Below are 19,777 nucleotides of genomic sequence, written 5' to 3'. Positions count from 1 at the left end.
GAAGGGCAGGTTTCTACACCTATGGAGAATAATAATCTGGTGGTAAATGTGGTAATGAAAGTGGAGGCAGGCATATATAAGGAAGGTATCATGAGAACTAATCTAGACCAAGAGGTCAGAGAAGAATCAAGTGAATGCACATGTACCAGATGCAAAGAATCCATGCCATATCAGTATCATCCATTTGTATTTAATTTGTAATATATTTTGGTTTTAGTTGTATAAGACACAGTGTTATGTGTATAATAGTGTTGGGTGTATATATATTTAGGTGACTTTATAATACAATAATTATTTATTTTTAAAAGCAAATTCCTGATTTTTTTTTTAAAGCTTATTTTTTTTAGTTATCTCTACACCCAACGTGGGGCTTCGAACTCATGTCCCTGAGATCAAGAGTCACATGCTCCTCTGACTGAGCCAGCCAGGCGCCCCTATAATACAATAATTTAAATCAGCATGGAGGCCCAGAATATTTTTCTCTTTTAAATGTAAATACTGAAACCAATTTAGGAGAAGCAGACTAATATAAAAGATACGCAAAGAAACGGGAACGGAAGCATTTGGTGTCTATTTGTAGCTCATTGGCTGGGAGCCTTCTTGTCACTTGAATTTCATAATTTGTAAAATATGATTCATAAGTGGTTGCAATGGAAAACTTTAGAGTTTTTAAATTAATGAAGAATAAAAATTTAAAATTCCTATACTGCTGTGAAAGTTCCAGAGATCATTTATAAGTTTAGCAAAGATAATGGGCAAAAGGAGGGGGTGGTACAGGACATGACACACAAGAAAAGAAGGCAGTGAAGGGGAAAATCAAGAGGCAGTGAAGTGCTTGGTAAACTCTACACAGCAGGAAACAGCACTGTGCATATTATGGCTGTTACTGAGTAAATACTTGCTGGAGTTTCCAGAGATGACCAAACAAACATCAAGAAGGAAGTGGCTTTTTTGTTTTGTTTTATTATGGAAAATTTCTAACATGTACAAAAGTACTGAGAACAGTCATGAGAACTACCGCATCTTCAACAGTCATTACTCATAGCCAATCTTGTTTCATTTATATCTCCATTATTCTGAAGCAAATTCCAGATATATTATTTCACCCCTAAATATGTCAGCATACATCTCTAAAGAAAAAGAATGGGAAACAAGGCATTTAGTGTCTACCTCACTCGGTGGCAGTCTTCTGCATCTTCAATTCTATAACTTGTAAAATATGATTTACAAGGAGTTACAACGGAATCTTTTTTTTAAGTAACCACGATAAAAAAAAAAGTAGGTGGTTAAATCCTCAAAAGGCTCTCCAGGATGGAAGCTCACCCCATAAATCCAGATCGGCGTTACATTCCCTAGAAGCCCAAGGAACAGCTCACGGCCCCTTCCTTTCAAGGTCGAGATCCCCAGCCACAGCCTGTGGGACCCAGCCTTTTATGGACCGGGCTGGTCTTCGCCCCGCCCCTCCCTGGGGAAGTCCCCGCCCACTGGGCCCCAGCAGCCCCCGCGAGCCTCCGCGCGCCCCCGCCGCCTCGTCCTAGGGAGGGACGCGCCGCCCTGGACTCCATAGGCCTGGGCTCGGGAGCGCGCACGCCGTGCGTCCCAGGCTCGCTCGGGATTCTCGCCCGGTGCCGCAGGGAAAGGCCAACGGTTTGGTCCGCCATGTTCTTCTGCGCGGCGCTCCAGGCCAAGGCGGCTGGTCTCACCGCCCAGTGGGTAAGGAGGTTCGGAATGAGCCCGGGCACTGCCGCCGCCCTTTTCTCTTTCTCGGTGTCTCGTTTTGTGGTGGGCACACGAGAGCGCTGGGCTCTGGACGGCCTGCAGGCGGCGGCAAGAACACTGCGGCCTTCGCCCTCTCCCAGCCAGGCAGGCCGCCACAGCTCCACTGCGAGCGAGGAGCTCCGAGGGAGGGTCGCAGACGTAGCTGCGGCGGGTGCGTGGCCTCCCCCACAGAACTGGGAAGTTTACGCCTAATGTGGTCAAGGAGAGGAAGAAGGAGGGGCCGCCCGGTGGTCTGTTTGTTGCTGTTTCGCCCTGTCGCGGAACAGAGGCCGGGCCGGCGTTGGCCAGATAGGTTTCTAAGATCCCCCGCCCACAAAGGAGGCACCTTGCCTATCAAGCCTGGTGACCTTGCTGTCAGGTTGCAGCGCACTGGAGGGGACTCTGAAATTGTAGGCTCTGGCTTGCGTGTTGAAAGCGTAGAGAGCGTTTCCTTAGGCGAAGAGGTGTTTGATGTAGTGAAGAGCGTATTTTGCATATCGGAAGAGTTCGGTAAATAATCGTATCGTACTAACTCTGTGAAAGAACACCACCACAAATAACCACCCAGAAGGATTTTAAGAGCATGAATGGGCTTCTGAGTTCCAAGTACATGAACTTATTTTAGGCACGGAAATTGAGTCTTGGGTCGAAACATTCATTCAAGTTAACTTAGAAATGGTGACTCCAGGAATGACGATTATAACAGCATTTACTGGAAAGAAGCTTTTTTTTTTTTTCCTAGCAGTAAAATAGAAAGATTGAGTCAGTTCTTAGCAGAAGACAGCGAAATAGTGCATAGTAGTACAGCATACTTCAGGGCTTTAGAGTTAGACCTGAGTATGGTTGGTGGTTTCACTGCCTTTTCTAGCTTTGTGACACTGGGCTTTGATGTCTCTCACTTACTTTTCTTGGTCATAAAATGGGAGGGATATTCCAATTTGCAGAGTTTAGTCTTTCAATAAATATTTGAGGTCCTACTGCACTGCTGGTGGATAATAATGATAGGTAACAATGTGGATAATAATGATAGGTAACATTTGGTGAATACTTTCCATGTGCCAAGCACACATTGTTAAATGTTTACATTCTAAATCTCATTTGTGAGGTTGGTACTGTTATTTCCCCATATTACAGATAAACAGATTTAGACAATCCCTGTTCTTGTGGAGTCGATAGTTTCATGTAAGAGAAACTTTGAGGTAAATATACAGTGTAAGAGTACAGTGTTAAGAGATATGAATAAGGTCAGTTTGGTTTGAAAGTGGTGTAAGATTTTTCCTGGAGGCGATACTAACAAATTGGTGATAAGGCCACATATATTAGGGAGAGAATATGATAGGTGGAAAGGACAACATAAGAAAAGTCTGTTGATAGTTGGCAGGGAAAAGCTTGGTGCATATAAGAAGCCTCAAGCAGTGTTGCTGGACTCCATTATTGGAAGTAAGGTGAATCCAGAGATGAAATAAGACAGGTGGGTAGGGCCCGGATGTCGGAGCTCTTTGCATGCCATGCCAAAGAATTTGGCTTTATCTTAAAGGCAGTGCTGAGCCCTGAAGGATTTTAAAGGAGCAGAGAGACAAGGTCAGTTTTCTCTGTATTGGATAGATGGCTGCATGGGAGTGAGGGAATACGTTTGATCAGAGCCAGAGGCAGAGAGACTAAATAGATAAGAGACTCTTGCAGAACCCCAGGTGAGAGGTGATGAGGATCAGACCTTGTCTACTAGTAGAAAGGATAGAAATAAGAGGACAGATAGATTTTAACTTCTTCAGTTTTTGAAGCAAAGGGTTATTAGAGGTATACATTGAAAAGCAGTTTAAACAATAGAAAAGAATATATTCAGGTAGTGGAAGAAAATTTCAATCAAGTCTTATGTTAGTTTCTGCAGCTGTTTTTTTCTTTGTACAAATATTACCTGAATCATATGTAGTATGAACCCCAGAAATACTTGTTGAATTGATGAATAAATCTAAGTTTTTGTTGTTTTTCATTTTTTTCTAGTTTTATTGAGCAATAATTGACAAATCTCAGAAGTTTAAGGTGTACAGCATGATGGTTTGATTGTAGGAAAAACATAATATTGGGAACAGCAAACAATAAGCTCAAAAGATAAAAATTACCCATAGTCTCATCAGCCTGGAAATGACCAAAATGTTAACATTTTTGTGTCTGCAATTAACAGGCCTGATGGGATTTTTTTTTTTTTTTTTGGTAAAATTGGATGGTATTGTTCACATTGTTTTGTAGGCTGTTTTTTCTTACAAAACATTTTTGATCCACTTCCCTTACCAGTAAACATTTCTGTACTGTCATTTTTAATGCTGTGTGGCATTCCATTGTGAGGATGTTCTATAACTTATATAACCAGGCCCTTCTAACGTTTTTAAAAATAGAATACCAGAATGACCTAGGAAAAATCAGGAAAAGTGTAAGAGGTCCCACTAATAAAGTTCCTTTGCTAAAAGAGAAACCATTAAGGAAACCATTTACATTTTCAAAGAAATTGCTTATTTTGTTATAATTTCTGTTGTATTAGCTAACTGCCAATTTCTTTAGCTACCGACTTCAGTTTATCATTGCTTTAAAAATACCCATAACTTAGTACTGTCTAGAAGTGCCTACAAGACAATAGTTGCGTGACCTTGAACCATATTTCTTAATTTCTTTTTTTTTTTTTTTAAAGATTTTATTTATTTATTCATGAGAGACAGAGAGAGAGAGAGACAGAGGCAGAGGGAGAAGCAGGCTCCCCGCGGAGCAGGGAGCCCGATGCGGGACTCGATCCCAGGACCCTGGGATCACGACCTGAGCCGAAGGCAGACGCTTAACCGACTGAGCCACCCAGGCGTCCCTATTTCTTAATTTCTTAAGTCTCATTTTTTTTCCTGTAAAGTACAGTAATACCTTATTTAGTGATTATCAAGAATTGCCTAAAAAGTGAATTATGGAGCAGTAGATACACAGAATAGGCTTATTCTCTTCTTCAGTAATTTCCCATGGCTTTCTGTAGTGTTGACATCACTTTGCAGCTCATCACTGCCTCATTCCCAGGCCACTGCTTAGTTCAGTAGGAATGAGGGAGTTGTGGTGTTTTTAAACATTGTATTTTCAGCTTTAGAATTTTGGTTCTTTTTTATAGTTTCTATTTGATTTTTTCATTTATTGAAGATATGTTTTTTTTTATGTCCTTAAGCATGGGTTCAGCAGTTTTGAAATTGTTGCGTGGTTGATTGTCTTTTTTTTCTGGAAAATGGGCTGTTTTGTTGTTGTTTTATGTTGAGTAATTTTGGATTTTATCCTGGACATTGTGAACGATATGTCATAGAAACTCTAGATTTTGTTATTCCTCCGTTGGTGTTTTTTTGTTGTTGTTGTGGCAGGCTGTTAACTCAATTGAACTCGAACTATAATCCAACTCCCTTTTGGGCAGCAGCTCAAATACTGGTTCAGTTCTTTTAGCTGGGCTGCTTGGAGTTGGCCCCATGTGTATGCATGGTTTGGAGTCAGGCACAGAACTTGGGGCTTCCCTCTGGCTTTTCCTTTTCTTGGATTTCCCACTTTCCCATCATGCCTGTGGTTGTCCCAGACTGTCCTGTGGTTCTTCAAGCCATTAAAGCTACAGGTTTTCTCTTAGAGTTTTAGATGCCCAGCGCAGGATTGACAGGGGTCTGCCTTCAGGCTAAAATATGTAAAGTGTAAAGCAAAAAAACCTTCATTGGCTTCATCTAAGTATAGACTCCCCTTCTGTGTCTGTCTGCGTTTCGTTGTTCTCCAATGCCTTCGGAAAGTGTTTTGGGTTTTTTATTTTTTTAAAAATAATTTGTCCAGAGTTTATAGTTGTTAGTGGTTTGGCCTGATAATACCTACTCAGCTGTTCTACAAGTGGAACCTCCTGTGGTGGCATTTTTCTTTCTAAATTTTAAGTTCTGTAGAATGAAATGTTTTCCCATTCCATTAGAGGTTCTTAAACCTGATTTTGCAGTGTCCCAGGGTATCTCCATTTTGGCTCAAGGACTCTAAAGGAGTTCTTTTTTTTTTTTTAAGCATTTATTTTAGTTTTCTGTTGTTGCTCTAACATATTACCACAAACTTGGTGACATAACGTAACAGATTTATTATCTTACGATTCTGTAGGTTAAAAGTTTGACATGGGTCTCACTGGGCTAAAATCAAGGTGTTGGCAGAGCTACTGGAATACTGTAGGGGACAGTCTGTTTTCTTAGCTCTTCCAGCTTCTAGAAAAAGCTGCCCGTATGTGTTGGCTCATGGCCCCTTTCTTCCATCTTCATAGCCAGCAAGGGCAGGTTAAGCTCTCACATCACTGACTCTGTTTCCATCATTTGTGACATATCCTTTCTTTTGCTCCCTCTTCCACATTTAAAGGGCTCTATGATTGCCTTGAACCCACCCTGATAAGTCAGAATAGGAATCTCCCTATTTTAAGGTCAGCTGATTAGCAATCTTAATTCCATCTGCAGCCATAGTTCTCTTTTGCTTTGCATATTAATATATTTACAATTTCTCTTTTGCTATGCATATTAATATATTTACAATTTCCCAGGATTAGGACGTGGGTATTTTTGGGGCATCATTACTCCACCTGCCATGGCCTTAAATACTTAAGGGGAAAGAGAAAATGTACAAATTTTTAATTTATTCAGTGTGGTTCAGCAGGCCACTGTTGCACATTACAAATACAGATCTTTGTACTGGACATGTGAACTCAGTCTCCATTTCAAAGATATGAATAGCTGAACTTCCCTTCGCTTTGGCCACTGTTTAATATCAGCCCAGTACTTTGGGTAATAAATTATAGATTCATTGACCATGTCAGTTTGGTTTTCCATTGAGAAACCTTGACTTACCCACCACTTTCAGGTCAGGAAACATAGTTGTAGGAAATTTTTTTCATTCAACAAGCACTAAAGGCAACATGTTTAAACACCTTTTTCTTTGCCTTGTTATTAGGAGGGAAAGTGCCTTATATGTGGGATACTTTCCTGGGTGTTACCCCATTTTGTAGGTGAGACAGCTGAAGATTCCCAGACAAATAACCCCCAGAGTTACACAGTAGTAGGAGCCTGAACTGGGTTTGTTTGCAAGTCCCATTTGTTTGTTTTTTTCTTTTAACTGCTTTTCTAAGTTCAAGTTTACTGAGGAAAATTGGTATGTATGGTGAAGATTTAAACTTAATAGGTGCTATAATAGTAGAAGGGTTTGTCAGTGTGAACAGACTAGAGAAGTGATTGCACTTCACTTAAGGAAGAGAGCAGAGGGGATAAGAGGAGGAGGTTAACTTTGGTCATGATGGATACAGTTTTGTTCCTAAGGGACTATGATGATAGTACCACGAAAAAATTACAGTTTGAAAAACACAGATAATGTCACGCTCTGTTCAGATGGCTACATTTATAGCAATATGTAGTACATATCCTTGATATTTTGAAGTATGGAGAAGGAAGTTCCTCATTATCACTAACTAAATACTCCTTAATATTCTTCAGTACTTGCAAAGATTCTGGGTTGGAAAAGATCGCCTAGCATTTCTTGTTCTTGGCATCATTACATTTTGAAGACCATTTGTAAAATCCATCACCTGCATGCTAGGATATAGATACCATATAGCCTAAAGCAGTAATTCCCAAACTGGATCAAAAGAATGACCAATGATGCTTTAAAAATACACATACTGAACTCCTCCTGGTCATAAGCTTATTAAATTTTAAGTAATATATGTTTATTTTGAGTATTAGTCCTTAGGACGAGAAAATAAAACAGTTTACATTTATACAGCACTTGCTCATGTTTGTTTGATTTTCAAGTTAAATCCCCCCCCCCCAAAAAAAGTGCTTAAGTTTTACCAGTTGATTCTTTAAGTTAAAAGCTCTTAAAATCACTTAAACTTGAAAATGAATGTTTGCTCTTAAAATCAACTTGTAATTATTTAGGGTCTCATCTGGTTTTGTGATTATTGAGGCGTATTGCCTTCATTTTAGGGGCACAAGAAGAAAAGACAATGCGAGACTGGAGTGTTACTATTTAAAGTTCCAATAATAATAATAATGATAGTTGGCCAGTACATGAGTACTATGCTTTGATTTTATAGGTGAGCAAACCTAGGTACAGAGAGGTAGAGTAACTTGCCCAAGGTTACAGTACTGTAATTGGTGAAGATGAGACTGAACCTGGGTCTCCTGACTGAAATGATGTTTGGATGTTTGATTTCTATGAAGTATTCCTATCCTTAGAACATCTGAGTGTTGTTTGTATCCACATTAGATTTTACATAGACAGAGTGCTTTGTTTAATTTGTAGTCAGGATAGACAATATTGTTGCCGTTGATATGGTCATCTTAATCTGTAATGCTCCTATAAAACCTGGCTTTTTGTGTAACTTTTCTGTTATATAATTTGGCCAGATTTTGCTTGTTAATTCTCTTACAGTGCTAGAAAAATCACTTAGATTTCTTTAATCTGAATTAACATTTTTAGTTAAATTATTGATGGAACTTTATTTGGAAGACATTTGTAAGAGCCCTCCCATGTATATTTGAAAATATAACAAAACTTAATTTTAGTGGTTAAGGCAAAGTGAAGGTTAAGGTTCATGTCAGGCAAACCTATGTTTGGCTTTTCATTTATTTAACTGCGACCTAGGGAAAATTTTTTCCTTTGTTCTTTGAGCCTTAGTTTCCACATCTCTAAAACGGGATGATAATAATACCTATATGGTAGGGTTGCTGGGAGGAGTAAATGAGTTATAGTATTTATAAAGTTTGTAGCACAGTCTCTGATGCAGAGTAAGCACTTGTATTTATTATCACTATCCTTGAAATAGGTATCATAGTTTTTATTAGTGCAGCCATCACCTACTTTATTAAACTAGAATGTACTGAAAACTTTTATTTAAAATGTAGAAATACCTACTCTGAGTGTATCATACACAAAGACTCCTGGGGGAGCTTTTTGTGTTCTCTGCATGTCTTTGCTCTAGACAGCTGAAAGAAATGGCTTTTGCTTGAGCTGGCAGTGGGGGAGGCTGTAGGTAATAGGTGAGTAGGTAATTGGTGAACAATGGCAAGAAAGTACAGAGGGAGCCAGGATCACTTATCCTTTACCTGATGTTTCACATGTGAGTTGTGACCTCCCTGCAGGTGCACACATATATTATGGATTTAATCTGTAAATGTTTGGGGGTAGTGTGAAAGGTATATTCCTTGTCTGAATTAGTTGCTAATAAAGGAAAACACCGATTTTCAGTTGCTTGACCTTAGTCCTGTTTTTCTGACTAATTAGGTTACTGATTCTGTCAGTTTTGTTTTGCAGCTTCCTTATCCTTTATGAAGTTCCTCTGGCTGGATGTGGCCTTTCATAGTGCAAATAACTGATAGAACTGAAAGGTGAGCAGAGTGGATACTGTTAATGTGTGAGCAACAGAAGAAACTAAAAAAACAAATGTAGGGCCCATGAAAGATTCTGTTCTTGGGGAGTGGGTGGAAGAATATAAAATTTAAATTTTTGTCATTTTGAGCTAGTAGTATTGGTAATGCAAATGATGATTAAAAAGAGAAGGGCTAATAGAGCAGATGACTTAGATCCAAAAGGCCTGGGCTCAGACTTCATCTCAGTCACTAATTGTGTGGTATAGGGCAGGTTACTGTTTCTGAGCCTAAGTTTCTTTAAAAGTAAAATGGAAATAATAATAACTAACCGTAGATTTTTGAGGAGTCAGTGAAAAAAAGGTATCTTGAAGTACTTAACACAGAACCATTCAAGTTGAATTTAAAGAAAACACTGCCATTATTTGCCTATTGTAAATCTCTGTTCCTTCTGAAACACTCTGAAAAAAAGAATAAGCTGGAATTGAAGTCCACTGTTAATTCTGTGCTGTATGTCAAATTATTCTTGTGTATTTAAAAAAAGTTACTTGAATTTTCATTGGCGTTCACTGAATTCAATAGATACTTTAGAGTCTAGTGAGAAACTAGACTCTCGTCTGGTGAAAAGAGTAGACTTTAAGGGGGGAAAACTCTGCTTACGCTTCACATCAGTCCAGTCCAGCTAAGTTGTTTATTTCCAGTTCCAACACCAATAATTGGTCCTGGAATGCCTCTTCATTCCAGGGTGAAACTAAATTCAAATGGCTTATTAAGTAGTGTAAAGATGTTAATTCAGACTTTTTATATCTTAATTTATTCCTTTATTGCAAGTGTCTGATGTGGATGTTATAATGAATGTAAAATAGGTGAAGCTCTTAAAGACGTCAAAAAACAAGGCAGCTTTGAAAATGGCCATATGCTAACTTGATATGAATGAGTAACAGTTTATGCCAGTTGAGTAACAATGAGGGCTAATATTTATCAGTTTACCCTATTTTGCTTGTTCATTGTTTTATAAACAAATTATCTGAGCCTTTTTCCTACTATTTTGAAGAAGTTCTGGCTTCAGACATTGAAATTAAGTTGCTCAAATGCTAATGTATGTATATTTAGGTTTTCTGTAGGAACAGAAGCGTGATATTTACATTTTTTTTTAAATGTTAAAAAAAAACAGTAAATAGCTTGTTTTAAATAGAGGGCATATGTACATACTTCTCTCTGTAAATGGGAACATGGTGAGCCAATGGAGGAGGCAGGTCTTTTCATTTCTAATCTGTCTCCCTATGTATGGATGCATTCCAGGGTTTTCTTCATTAAACTGCTTGATTTCCTAGATCTACTCTACTTCTAGAGCTCTGATATCATCAAATAGTTCCATTCAGGTGGCTAATAATAAGGCCATAACCTTGTAAGCATTAGCCCTAAGATCCAGTGTGAGTTCTACCAATAATTAGTTACATGATCTTGAGAAGTTTTCATAAGTCATTTAAATCTGGAAATAATACCCATCTTTCATGAAAGTTGTGAGAATTAAATGTGTAAAAAGCTTAGTGACTGACAGATAGTACTTCTATAAGAATAGATAATGATAGGTAAAACTAATACAGTACCACTACATGCCAGGCAGCATATTAAGCACTTTACATAGCTTATCTCTTTTAATCTTTACAACAGTCCTATGAAGTATGTACTGTTGTTAGTACAATTTTATAGATGAGGAAAGTGGCTCTGGAGCTCAGCTTTTAACAACTCGGCTATATTGTCTTTCTGCCAATAGTATATTTATGGAATATTAAGTACCAGGGGTAGATCCCAATTCCCGAGATGTTAAACTGTGGAAAATGTGGCTTTTAGAAATGATGAAATTGACCTGTTTGGTATTGGTCCCTTTCCACTGTCAGAAAGACAGTATTTCAACAGTTAGTTTGGCAACATTAGGCAGGATGATTTGGACTAGGGAAGAGTCTGCTAGAAAGCTATTAGAGTAATGCACAGACCTGGAATAATGTCTGAAATGGAGTAGTGATAGAGAGGAAAAGGACTAAAGACTATTTATTTTTAAAAAATGAAATGTTGGGGTACCTGGGTGGCTCAGTCAGTTGAGTGTCTGCCTTTGGCTCAGGTCATGATCCCAGAGTCCTGGGATCAAGCCCCACATCAGGCTCCCTGCTCAGCCTGCTTCTCCCTCTCCCGCTCCCCCTACTTGTATTCTCTCTCTGTGTCAAATAAATAAATAAAATCTTAAAAAAAAATTGAAATGTAATACATATACATGACAATTCAAACAGTATGCAAGGATATATATATTATAGTAAGTATAAAATATACATTAAAGAATGGGGTACAGGGAAATATATATTATGGTGAATATATTAAATGTATTGCATATATTAAAGAGTAAATTTCCTTCCCACTCCACATCTTGATCCCCTTCTTCAGAGACAGCCACTGTTACTGGTTTCTTGTAATACCTCTATATTAGTTCTCTATTTTATAACATTTTCTATATTTTGAAAAATTAGTGGGACATGCAGACTGGTGTATTTGTAGATTTTTATCTTCTTGTCAAGAGCTGTGAAGGCTCTGAGATTTTACCCTACTTCCCAGCCAACAAGTTAAACTACTTCAGTCTAGTGGATGCTGACTGAGACTCCTGGGTCAGAGACAGAGGACTTTATTACTCAGGTCATGCAGGGTAGCATAAACTTCTTGTTCATACTGGTTCTCCTTCACCCTCACATCCCATGGGAGTGACATAGAGCAACCTGGGTGAATGCTGTGCATTGTAACTGAGGAACCCAACTCCAGCTGCAAGAGAACTTGCCCAGTGTTTGCCTCAGAGGGAGATATCCTCTACAAAAATCCTTGAAAAGACAGTCTGGAACGAGAGGTGTCAGTGGCTAGTGCCTCTTCTCGGGTGCAGAGATGTGCCGAAACATGGAAATTGTCTACCAGCACTATTACTTCTTCCCCACTTTAAGTAAAAAAAGATTTATAAGTTAATTTCACTGATGAGAGGAGATAGTATTTTTCAACCATCTATAATATACTTTCGCCAGAAAAATTGATGGTCTTATGTGGATATAAAGAATAAAAATAATTATGTGGAAGTTCAGGAAGCTATCACTAATCTGTTCTTTGTGACAATGTGACAGTGACTCTTTGTTAGAGTCAGCTAACAAAGTGCAATTTTAAAATCTGTTTAGTTCTTAAAATGCAGTTGTTTAAATCTTCCATTTTTCAGTTATTAAATGTTTTATCCTATTAGCTAAGCAAATGCGATAATGCTTTAATAGGTTATATAGTATTTGCAGAGAAACTTTATTATTTGAACCTCAAAGCACTCCAGTAAGTAAACATCCCTGTTTTATAGGTGCAGAAATTGAGTCTTAAAAAAATTAAGTGACTTGTGTAAAGTCACATGTTAGTAAAAAAAATTTTTTTTAAATCTGAAACTCTAGCATTTTTTCTATGGTTTAGCTGTTTTTTCCTGTTTTCAATCAGTAGTCTGTTTTCAATGATTTGGACTTTAAAACACATAATTTTGGATAGAAGTGCCTGTGTGTGTAAACTCATGTGCATATCCAGAATTACAGGTCAGCCAGAGAGTGCCTCAAAATAGACTTTCCAATATATAGCTACCTAGCCCCAGAGACCAATTTTCAAGATTATCTCGGTATTTTTCTTTTTTCCCGTATTTTTCATTTTAAGTAAAATTATGTGACAGATACTGGAATAATGGGGAAGGGATCAAATATTGACCCAAAACTGAAGCTATTTTAACTTAGGGATTAATGGTGTTTAATTTGATAATATATAGGGAAGTTGGAAGGGTAAATAGGATTAATAGTAGAGGTGGTAAATTTCATTTTGTACTTGATGAATGTTTTGTTTTATTGTTTTTTAAGATTTATTTATTTGAGAGAGAGATTGTATGTGTGTGTGCATGGAAGGGCAGAGGAAGTGAATCCTCAAGTATACTCCCTGCTGAGTGTGGAGTTGCACCCGGGGCTCTATCCCAGGACCCTGAGTCATGACCTGAGCTGGCATTAAGAATTGTGTGCTTAACTGACTGAGCCAACCAGGCGTCCTGATGAATGTTTTGTTTTAAATAAGATTTTTTGTTTGTCAATTAATCCATGCTGCATAAGAAGCATGGAAAATAGAGAAAAATACAAGAAACAGTATGAAAATAAGAATCCCTTATAATCTTGTTAACATCATAATAACAGAGATAAGCACTTTAAATTGTTATGGCCTTCCAATCTTTTCATTAGTGTCTATATTGAATAAATTGGGATGATAGTTTATGCTTTTTTGTTTTATTTAACCTTGATATTTTCCAGTTGTGATTGTGGCATAAATACGTCTTTCAGTGTCATTATTTTTAGAAAATACAATTTTTGGCAGCTACATAATATGATTTTTGTTGGAATTATTATTTAGTTAATACCTTTCTATGTTGGGGTTTTTGGTTGCTTGTGTTTTGCCAGAACAATACAGAGAATATATTTGTGTATACACCTTTATCCTCATTTTATACTGTTTTTTGGATAAAATTCTAGAAGTAGAATTAATAAATTAAAAGATGGAAGCTTTCTTTAGTCTGTCCATACACCATATCAATTTGCTCTCCTAAAAGGCTGTATCAATTTTTACCTAATGTATAAGCATACCTACTTCCATTCACTCAACAGAACTGTTCTCTTTAAAAAAAAAAAAAAACCAGTACTAATTTGATAGCTGGAAATGTTATCTCATTTAAACATGCCTGTTTTATTATTTTATTTTTATTTTTTTATTTAAATTCAATTAGCCAACATATAATAAATCATTAATTTTTGATGTAATGTTCAGTGATTCATTAGTTGCGTATAACACCCAGTGCTCATCATATCACGTGCCCTCCTTAATGCCCATCACCCAGTTACCCCTCACCCCCACTCACCTCCCTTTCCGCAACCCTCAGTTTGTTTCCCAGAGTCAAGAGCCTCTCATGGTTTGTCTCCCTCTCTGATTTCTTCCCATTCAGTTTTCCCTCCCTTCCCCCATTATTCTCTGTACTATTCCTTATATTCCACATATGAGTGAAACCATATGATAATTGTCTTTCGCTGCTTGACTTCTTCACTTAGCATAATCCCCTCCAGGTCCATCCATGTCAATGTAAATGGTAGGTATTCATCTTTTCTGATGGCTGAGTAAGATTTCATTGTATGTATAAACCACATCATCTTTATCCATTCATCTGTTGAAGGACATCTCGGCTCCTTCCACAGTTTGGCTACTGTGGACATTACTGCTATGAACATTGGGGTGTATGTGCCCCTTCTTCTCACTACATCTGTATCTTTGGGGTAAATACCCAGTAGTGCACTTGTTGGGTCATAGGGTAGCTCTTTTTTTTTTTTTTTTTAAGATTTTATTTATTTATTTGACAGAGAGAGAGACAGCGAGAGAGGGAACACAAGCAGGGGGAGTGGGAGAGGGAGAAGCAGGCTTCCTGCCAAGCAGGGAGCCCGATGTGGGACTCGATCCCAGGACCTGGGATCATGACCTGAGCCGAAGGCAGACACCCAACCGACTGAGCCACCCAGGTGCCCCAGGGTAGCTCTATTTTTAACTTCTTGAGGAACCTTCATGTTTTCCAGAGGGCCTATACCAGCTTGCATTCCCACCAACAGTATAAGAGGTTTCCCCTTTCTCCACATCCTCGCAAACATTTGTTGTTCCCAGTCTTGTTAATTTTCTTGTTAATTTTAGCCATTCTAACTGGTTTTGTGGTTTTGATTTGTATTTCCCTGATGCCAAGTGATGTGGAGCATTTTTTCATGTGTCTGTTGGCCATTTGTATGTCTTCTTTGGAGAAGCGTCTGTTCATATCTTCTGCCAATTTCTTGACTGGATTATTTGTTTTTTGGGTGTTGAGTTTGATAAGTTCTTTTTTTTTAACTTTTTTTTTTAATTCATTTGAGATACAGAGATACAGAGAGAGAGAATATGAGCAGGGGGAGAAGCAGAGGGAAGGGGAGAAGCAGGCCCCCCGCTGAGCAGGGAGCCCGATGAAGGGCTCGATCCCAGGACCCTGGGATCATGACCTGAGCTGAAGGCAGACGCTTAACCATCTGAGCCATCCAGGTGCCCCGAGTTTGATAAGTTCTTTATAGATCTTGGATACCAGCCCTTTATCTGTTATGTCATTTGCAAATATCTTCTCCCATTCCGTAGGTTGCTTTTTAGTTTTGTTAACTATCCTTTGCCATGCAGAAGCTTTTTATCTTGAAGTCCCAATAGTTCATTTTTGCTTTTGTTTCCCTTGCCTTCAGAGACGTGTCTTGGCAAGAAGTTGCTGCAGCCAAGATCAAAGAGGTTACTGTCTGTGTTCTCTAGGATTTTGATGGATTCCTGTCTCACATTTAGGTCTTTCATCCATTTTGAGTTTATCCTTGTGTATGATGTAAGAGAATGGTCCCGTTTCATTCTTCTGAATGTGGCTGTCCAATTTTCCCAGCACCATTTATTGAAGAGACTGTTCTTTTTTCCATTGGATATTCTTTCCTGATTTGTCAAAGATTAGTTGACCATAGAGTTGAGGGTCCATTTCTGGACTCTCTGTTCTGTTCCATTGATCTATGTGCCTGTTTTTGTGTGAGTACCATGCTGTCTTGATGATCACATGCATGTTTTAAATTACTAGTTAGGTCATTAGCAGTTATATTGTGACATTTTTGTTCATATTTATTCATTTTCCTCATTGATTTATATGTGTTTATGATCTCTTCAGGTTGTTAATTTTTTGTCATCAAATGTGTTAAAGATGCAGGAATCATCAGCATGGAGTTAAACATGAGAATGAATAAGCTTGAAGGGGCAAAAAAATCTGTGGAGAAAAGAACCTAGGACAGAGCTGAGCCCTGAGGACAACCTCCCCTGAGGGGGTGGGTAAAGAGTCAGTAAAGTAAACAAAATGTTAGGGTTCAGAAGTTAGGAAAAGAGGAGACTGGATGCTTTCTGTTCTCTTAAATCCATTCTTCTTTACTTTATTATGAAGTCTTTTGTTTCTTCTCAGAATTTAGTTAAGTAATTCACTAATGTTACTCAGTAAAAATTGTTCTTTGATTAAAAACAAATCTCAGCTAAAGTGATGGCAGGGACTATCTTCTAAATTTTAGTTTCAGTTAATTTTTCAAAGCTTTATGCTGGTGTTGTTTTTTTTTTTAACAGTATTATTTGGAACTATGGCCTTGGTTTTATGTTTATCTCAGTCTAGGTTCTGGATAGGCATCAGGGGTATAAGTATAATCTTGTATTTAATTCATAATCCAGTGTTCTACCATTGTGTGAATAGTAAAACTCAGAAATCAGAGGGTTTCTGAATAGTGATTGAATTGCTTTTGGTGGTGGCAGGGAGGGTGGTAACGGTGTTGGGGGGAAGCAATAGGACAAAGAGAAATAAAATGCAACGGAAAATAATCAAATGGATTCCTTCTAAAACAACCGACTATGGTCACTGCATAGCATCACAAGCAGCTTTCTGAAACTTTATGGCTGGAGTTTCTAAACTAATTCATAAAGAATTGAAAAGGGGGCTATACTTGACTCATTTGTGCAAGAGTATATGACTCATTTGTACAGAATGAAAATATGTTTGTGAAAGCCCACATTAAATGAAAGCTGGCATCCAGCTTGATTCAGAAAAAAGTGAAAGGCCGTAAATTAATGGAATATCAACTCTCCTAATGCAAGCTGACAAGAGTGTAATAGAAAGGGTACATGACTTAGGAGATAATAGGTTGTGGACCTGGTTCTTCCGTGGACTCATGTGTTATCTTAGGCAGGTTAATAACCTTACCTTGGATTTCCATTTCCTTATACCTCTCCTGAAATAGAGATGGGCAGGGTGTAGCACAGTGAGCCATATCTCCTAAGATCTTTTACTTATATAAGTTGAGTCTGTTGTTTTAAATTATGGATCTTAAGGTATTTACTCATGAAAAATTTCTTAAGGCTTGTGATTTACTAAATTTTCTTAAAATTTTAGGGGAGACATATAAGGAATTTACATAAGACAGCTGTGCAAAATGGAGCTGGAGGAGCCTTATTTGTGGTAAGTAATTACTCCAATTTCTTCAGAATGTAAAGACTTGGAAATTTGGGTAAAACTACTGTAACAATCCAAGATATCTTAAACACCAGTGTCTTTGGTATATGCTAGCCATTGTGGTGATTTAAATATAGCTAATTGAATTCATTAAATTTCAAAAGATGTGTGATTCCAGTTGAACCTCTTGAGTTTAAGTTGACACCAGGGTAGCTCTGAATTGACATTATTTTTTTGGTGAAATTACTGTGAGCCCTAAACTGATTCTTTGATTAAAAACAAATCTCAGCTAAAGTGATGGCAGGGACTATCTTCTAAATAGTCTCACTTTGGGTTCTTAAAAATCAGTCATACTGGCTGACTAAAGATTCTGTGGCTGCAACTTGGGGAATCCCAAAACGGTACTAGTTTAAAACTCATGGATTTTAGTAATACAGTGAATACATTAGTAGTTCCTTTATATTTTTGGTTTCCAGGGTTTAACTACAGGTGGATGTCCATGAACTCACCAGCTTAGTTGTACAATTCAGAGATAAGATAATGTATCTCCTTTCTGTGATAAGGCACAGTTTTCAGGGATCAATCTTGTGTTGTTTAAAGGCAATTTAGTAGCCTTGTAGGATGATTTAGAGTTAGTGGTACAGTTTTGTTAACTGAATTATTTCCAGGCTGAATCTTAATAAATGAGTTAGCTATCTATTGAGTAGATTCCTGCTTTATATTTTTTCATGTTTGTCTAAAAGTATTAAATTTGCCACATATTTGAAATCATTGTCCAAAGTTTCCATTTTCTTTTCCTCTTTTATATCTTTGAAAAAGCAGAACTTTAAGAGTTAACATATTGAGGGATTCAGTTCTGTGTTCACCAAACATACTAAACATTAATTGATGTAAGTGTTAATCTCAGTGTGACTCATTTGATTTCCTGTTGACATGCCATTTCTTGTCAGTTTTTTAAGAGGGCCTGTTCTCTTTGTAGAAAAGAAATAAAGCTTCTTGCCATTAACTGATTTTTGTTATGTGGGGAAGAGGTGGTGCTTGTGTACCTTCCTAACACAATGGGTCCTTTTGATAATCTGATACACACTTTTGGAACAATGCATGTTATGTGCATACTCAAAATTTTGTGTCTTGATTTTATAAGTCTTCCAGCGATTGGGTTTTTTGGTAATTACATTAGAAGATCCTGTTCTCTAATCAAGTTGGATAATACTTTTTTGGGGTTTGGTCCTAAAACTAGTTCTCTTAATTATTAAAGAGTGATTTCTAAAACTTTTCTGAAATTTTGAATTCTGTTAACATTACTTTGTTAATCATAGTCATGTGTATTTAATAATTAGCCATTCTTTTTGATGCAAGGATAGATTATATAATGTCAGAATTAAAGTGAAGAGATTAAGTGATCAGTAGTAGTATAGTAATATACAGAGCTGTTCATACTTTTGAGGGAATTTTGATAATTTTGGAAAACATTTTTTCCCTTTATATAGCACAGAGATACTCCTGAGAATAACCCAGATACTCCATTTGATTTCACACCAGAAAACTATAAGGTATGACTAAATTAACAGTATAATTAATTTACAAAATATTTAATATTTTCCAGATGTATCAAAATATGTGCTTTTTCTTTGATACAGAGGATAGAGGCAATTGTAAAAAACTATCCAGAAGGACATAAAGCAGCAGCTGTGCTTCCAGTCCTGGATTTAGCCCAGAGACAGAATGGATGGCTGCCCATCTCTGCTATGAACAAGGTACCAAATTCATTTTTACATTAGTTTGAAAAGAGGAGAGATTGTGTATGAATTTCTTCCTTATGTAGAAATTCCTCTGACGGTTATTAATGTCAGAATCTAGGAATTTGAAGCTTTTAATCATTTATGTTTCCTCAGATGTGGGTTTTTGTTGGTTCTCTTAATGTGGAGAACTGAAAAGGTAGAGCTTTTTATCCTTGCAGGAAATAGTAAAGGCATTATAGTGAAAGTAGTTTTCTCTTTTTTCCCTGTTTGAGAGAAATGGCCATAGTAAAGATAAAAGATTCCACATGTGTATAATTTGCTGTCAGGGTATTCCGAAAATTAATGTGGTGTTTAGACACTAAAATAATGGAGAAAAGGATCTGCTCACAGCTAATATGAATCTTTTTATTATTTTGCATCTTTGGCTACAGGCTTTAATAAAATTTATATAATACATAGTATTTGATGCTACCCTAGACTTGATAATTAGCAACATACAGAAATGGTATGGGTGACCCATTTAAAGGTTAGTCTATTCATACATTTTTAAGACTCATTTTTTCTAATTGTGGTTTCAACAGTAATCCACATTTCACATTTATTCATATATTAATATATATTAATATAGTTGTATTATTGATATTATATATTATATTAATATAACTATATTTTTGTGGTATTATGTTATGTTGCAGGGTATAGTTATGAAGTGCCGTACAAAATCATACGATTCTTATGAGAATCACACAAATAAGCCAGTGTGATATAATGGAAAATACATTTGAGCTAAGAGATCT

The 19,777-nt window shown here is 37.3% G+C and overlaps 1 protein-coding gene across 1 annotated transcript in view; it reads left to right on the top strand.

Annotated features, from left to right (window-relative positions):
- Positions 1 to 498: 498 nt before the first annotated feature.
- NDUFV2 (NADH:ubiquinone oxidoreductase core subunit V2) overlaps positions 499 to 19,777 on the top strand; it is a 37,460-nt gene continuing 18,181 nt past the window's right edge. Inside the window, exons 1-4 of the mRNA XM_032397850.1 lie at positions 499 to 1,713; positions 17,179 to 17,244; positions 18,729 to 18,791; positions 18,879 to 18,995. Of these exons, the coding sequence (XP_032253741.1) occupies positions 1,660 to 1,713; positions 17,179 to 17,244; positions 18,729 to 18,791; positions 18,879 to 18,995 (300 nt within the window). The 5' untranslated portion in view covers positions 499 to 1,659. The remainder of the gene's footprint in view (positions 1,714 to 17,178; positions 17,245 to 18,728; positions 18,792 to 18,878; positions 18,996 to 19,777) is intronic.

The sequence above is a fragment of the Phoca vitulina genome, unplaced genomic scaffold (assembly GCF_004348235.1).
Source record: "Phoca vitulina isolate PV1807 unplaced genomic scaffold, GSC_HSeal_1.0 scaffold105, whole genome shotgun sequence".
In the NCBI taxonomy this organism is placed as follows: domain Eukaryota; kingdom Metazoa; phylum Chordata; class Mammalia; order Carnivora; family Phocidae; genus Phoca; species Phoca vitulina.
This window is presented reverse-complemented; position numbering and strand designations above follow the sequence as displayed.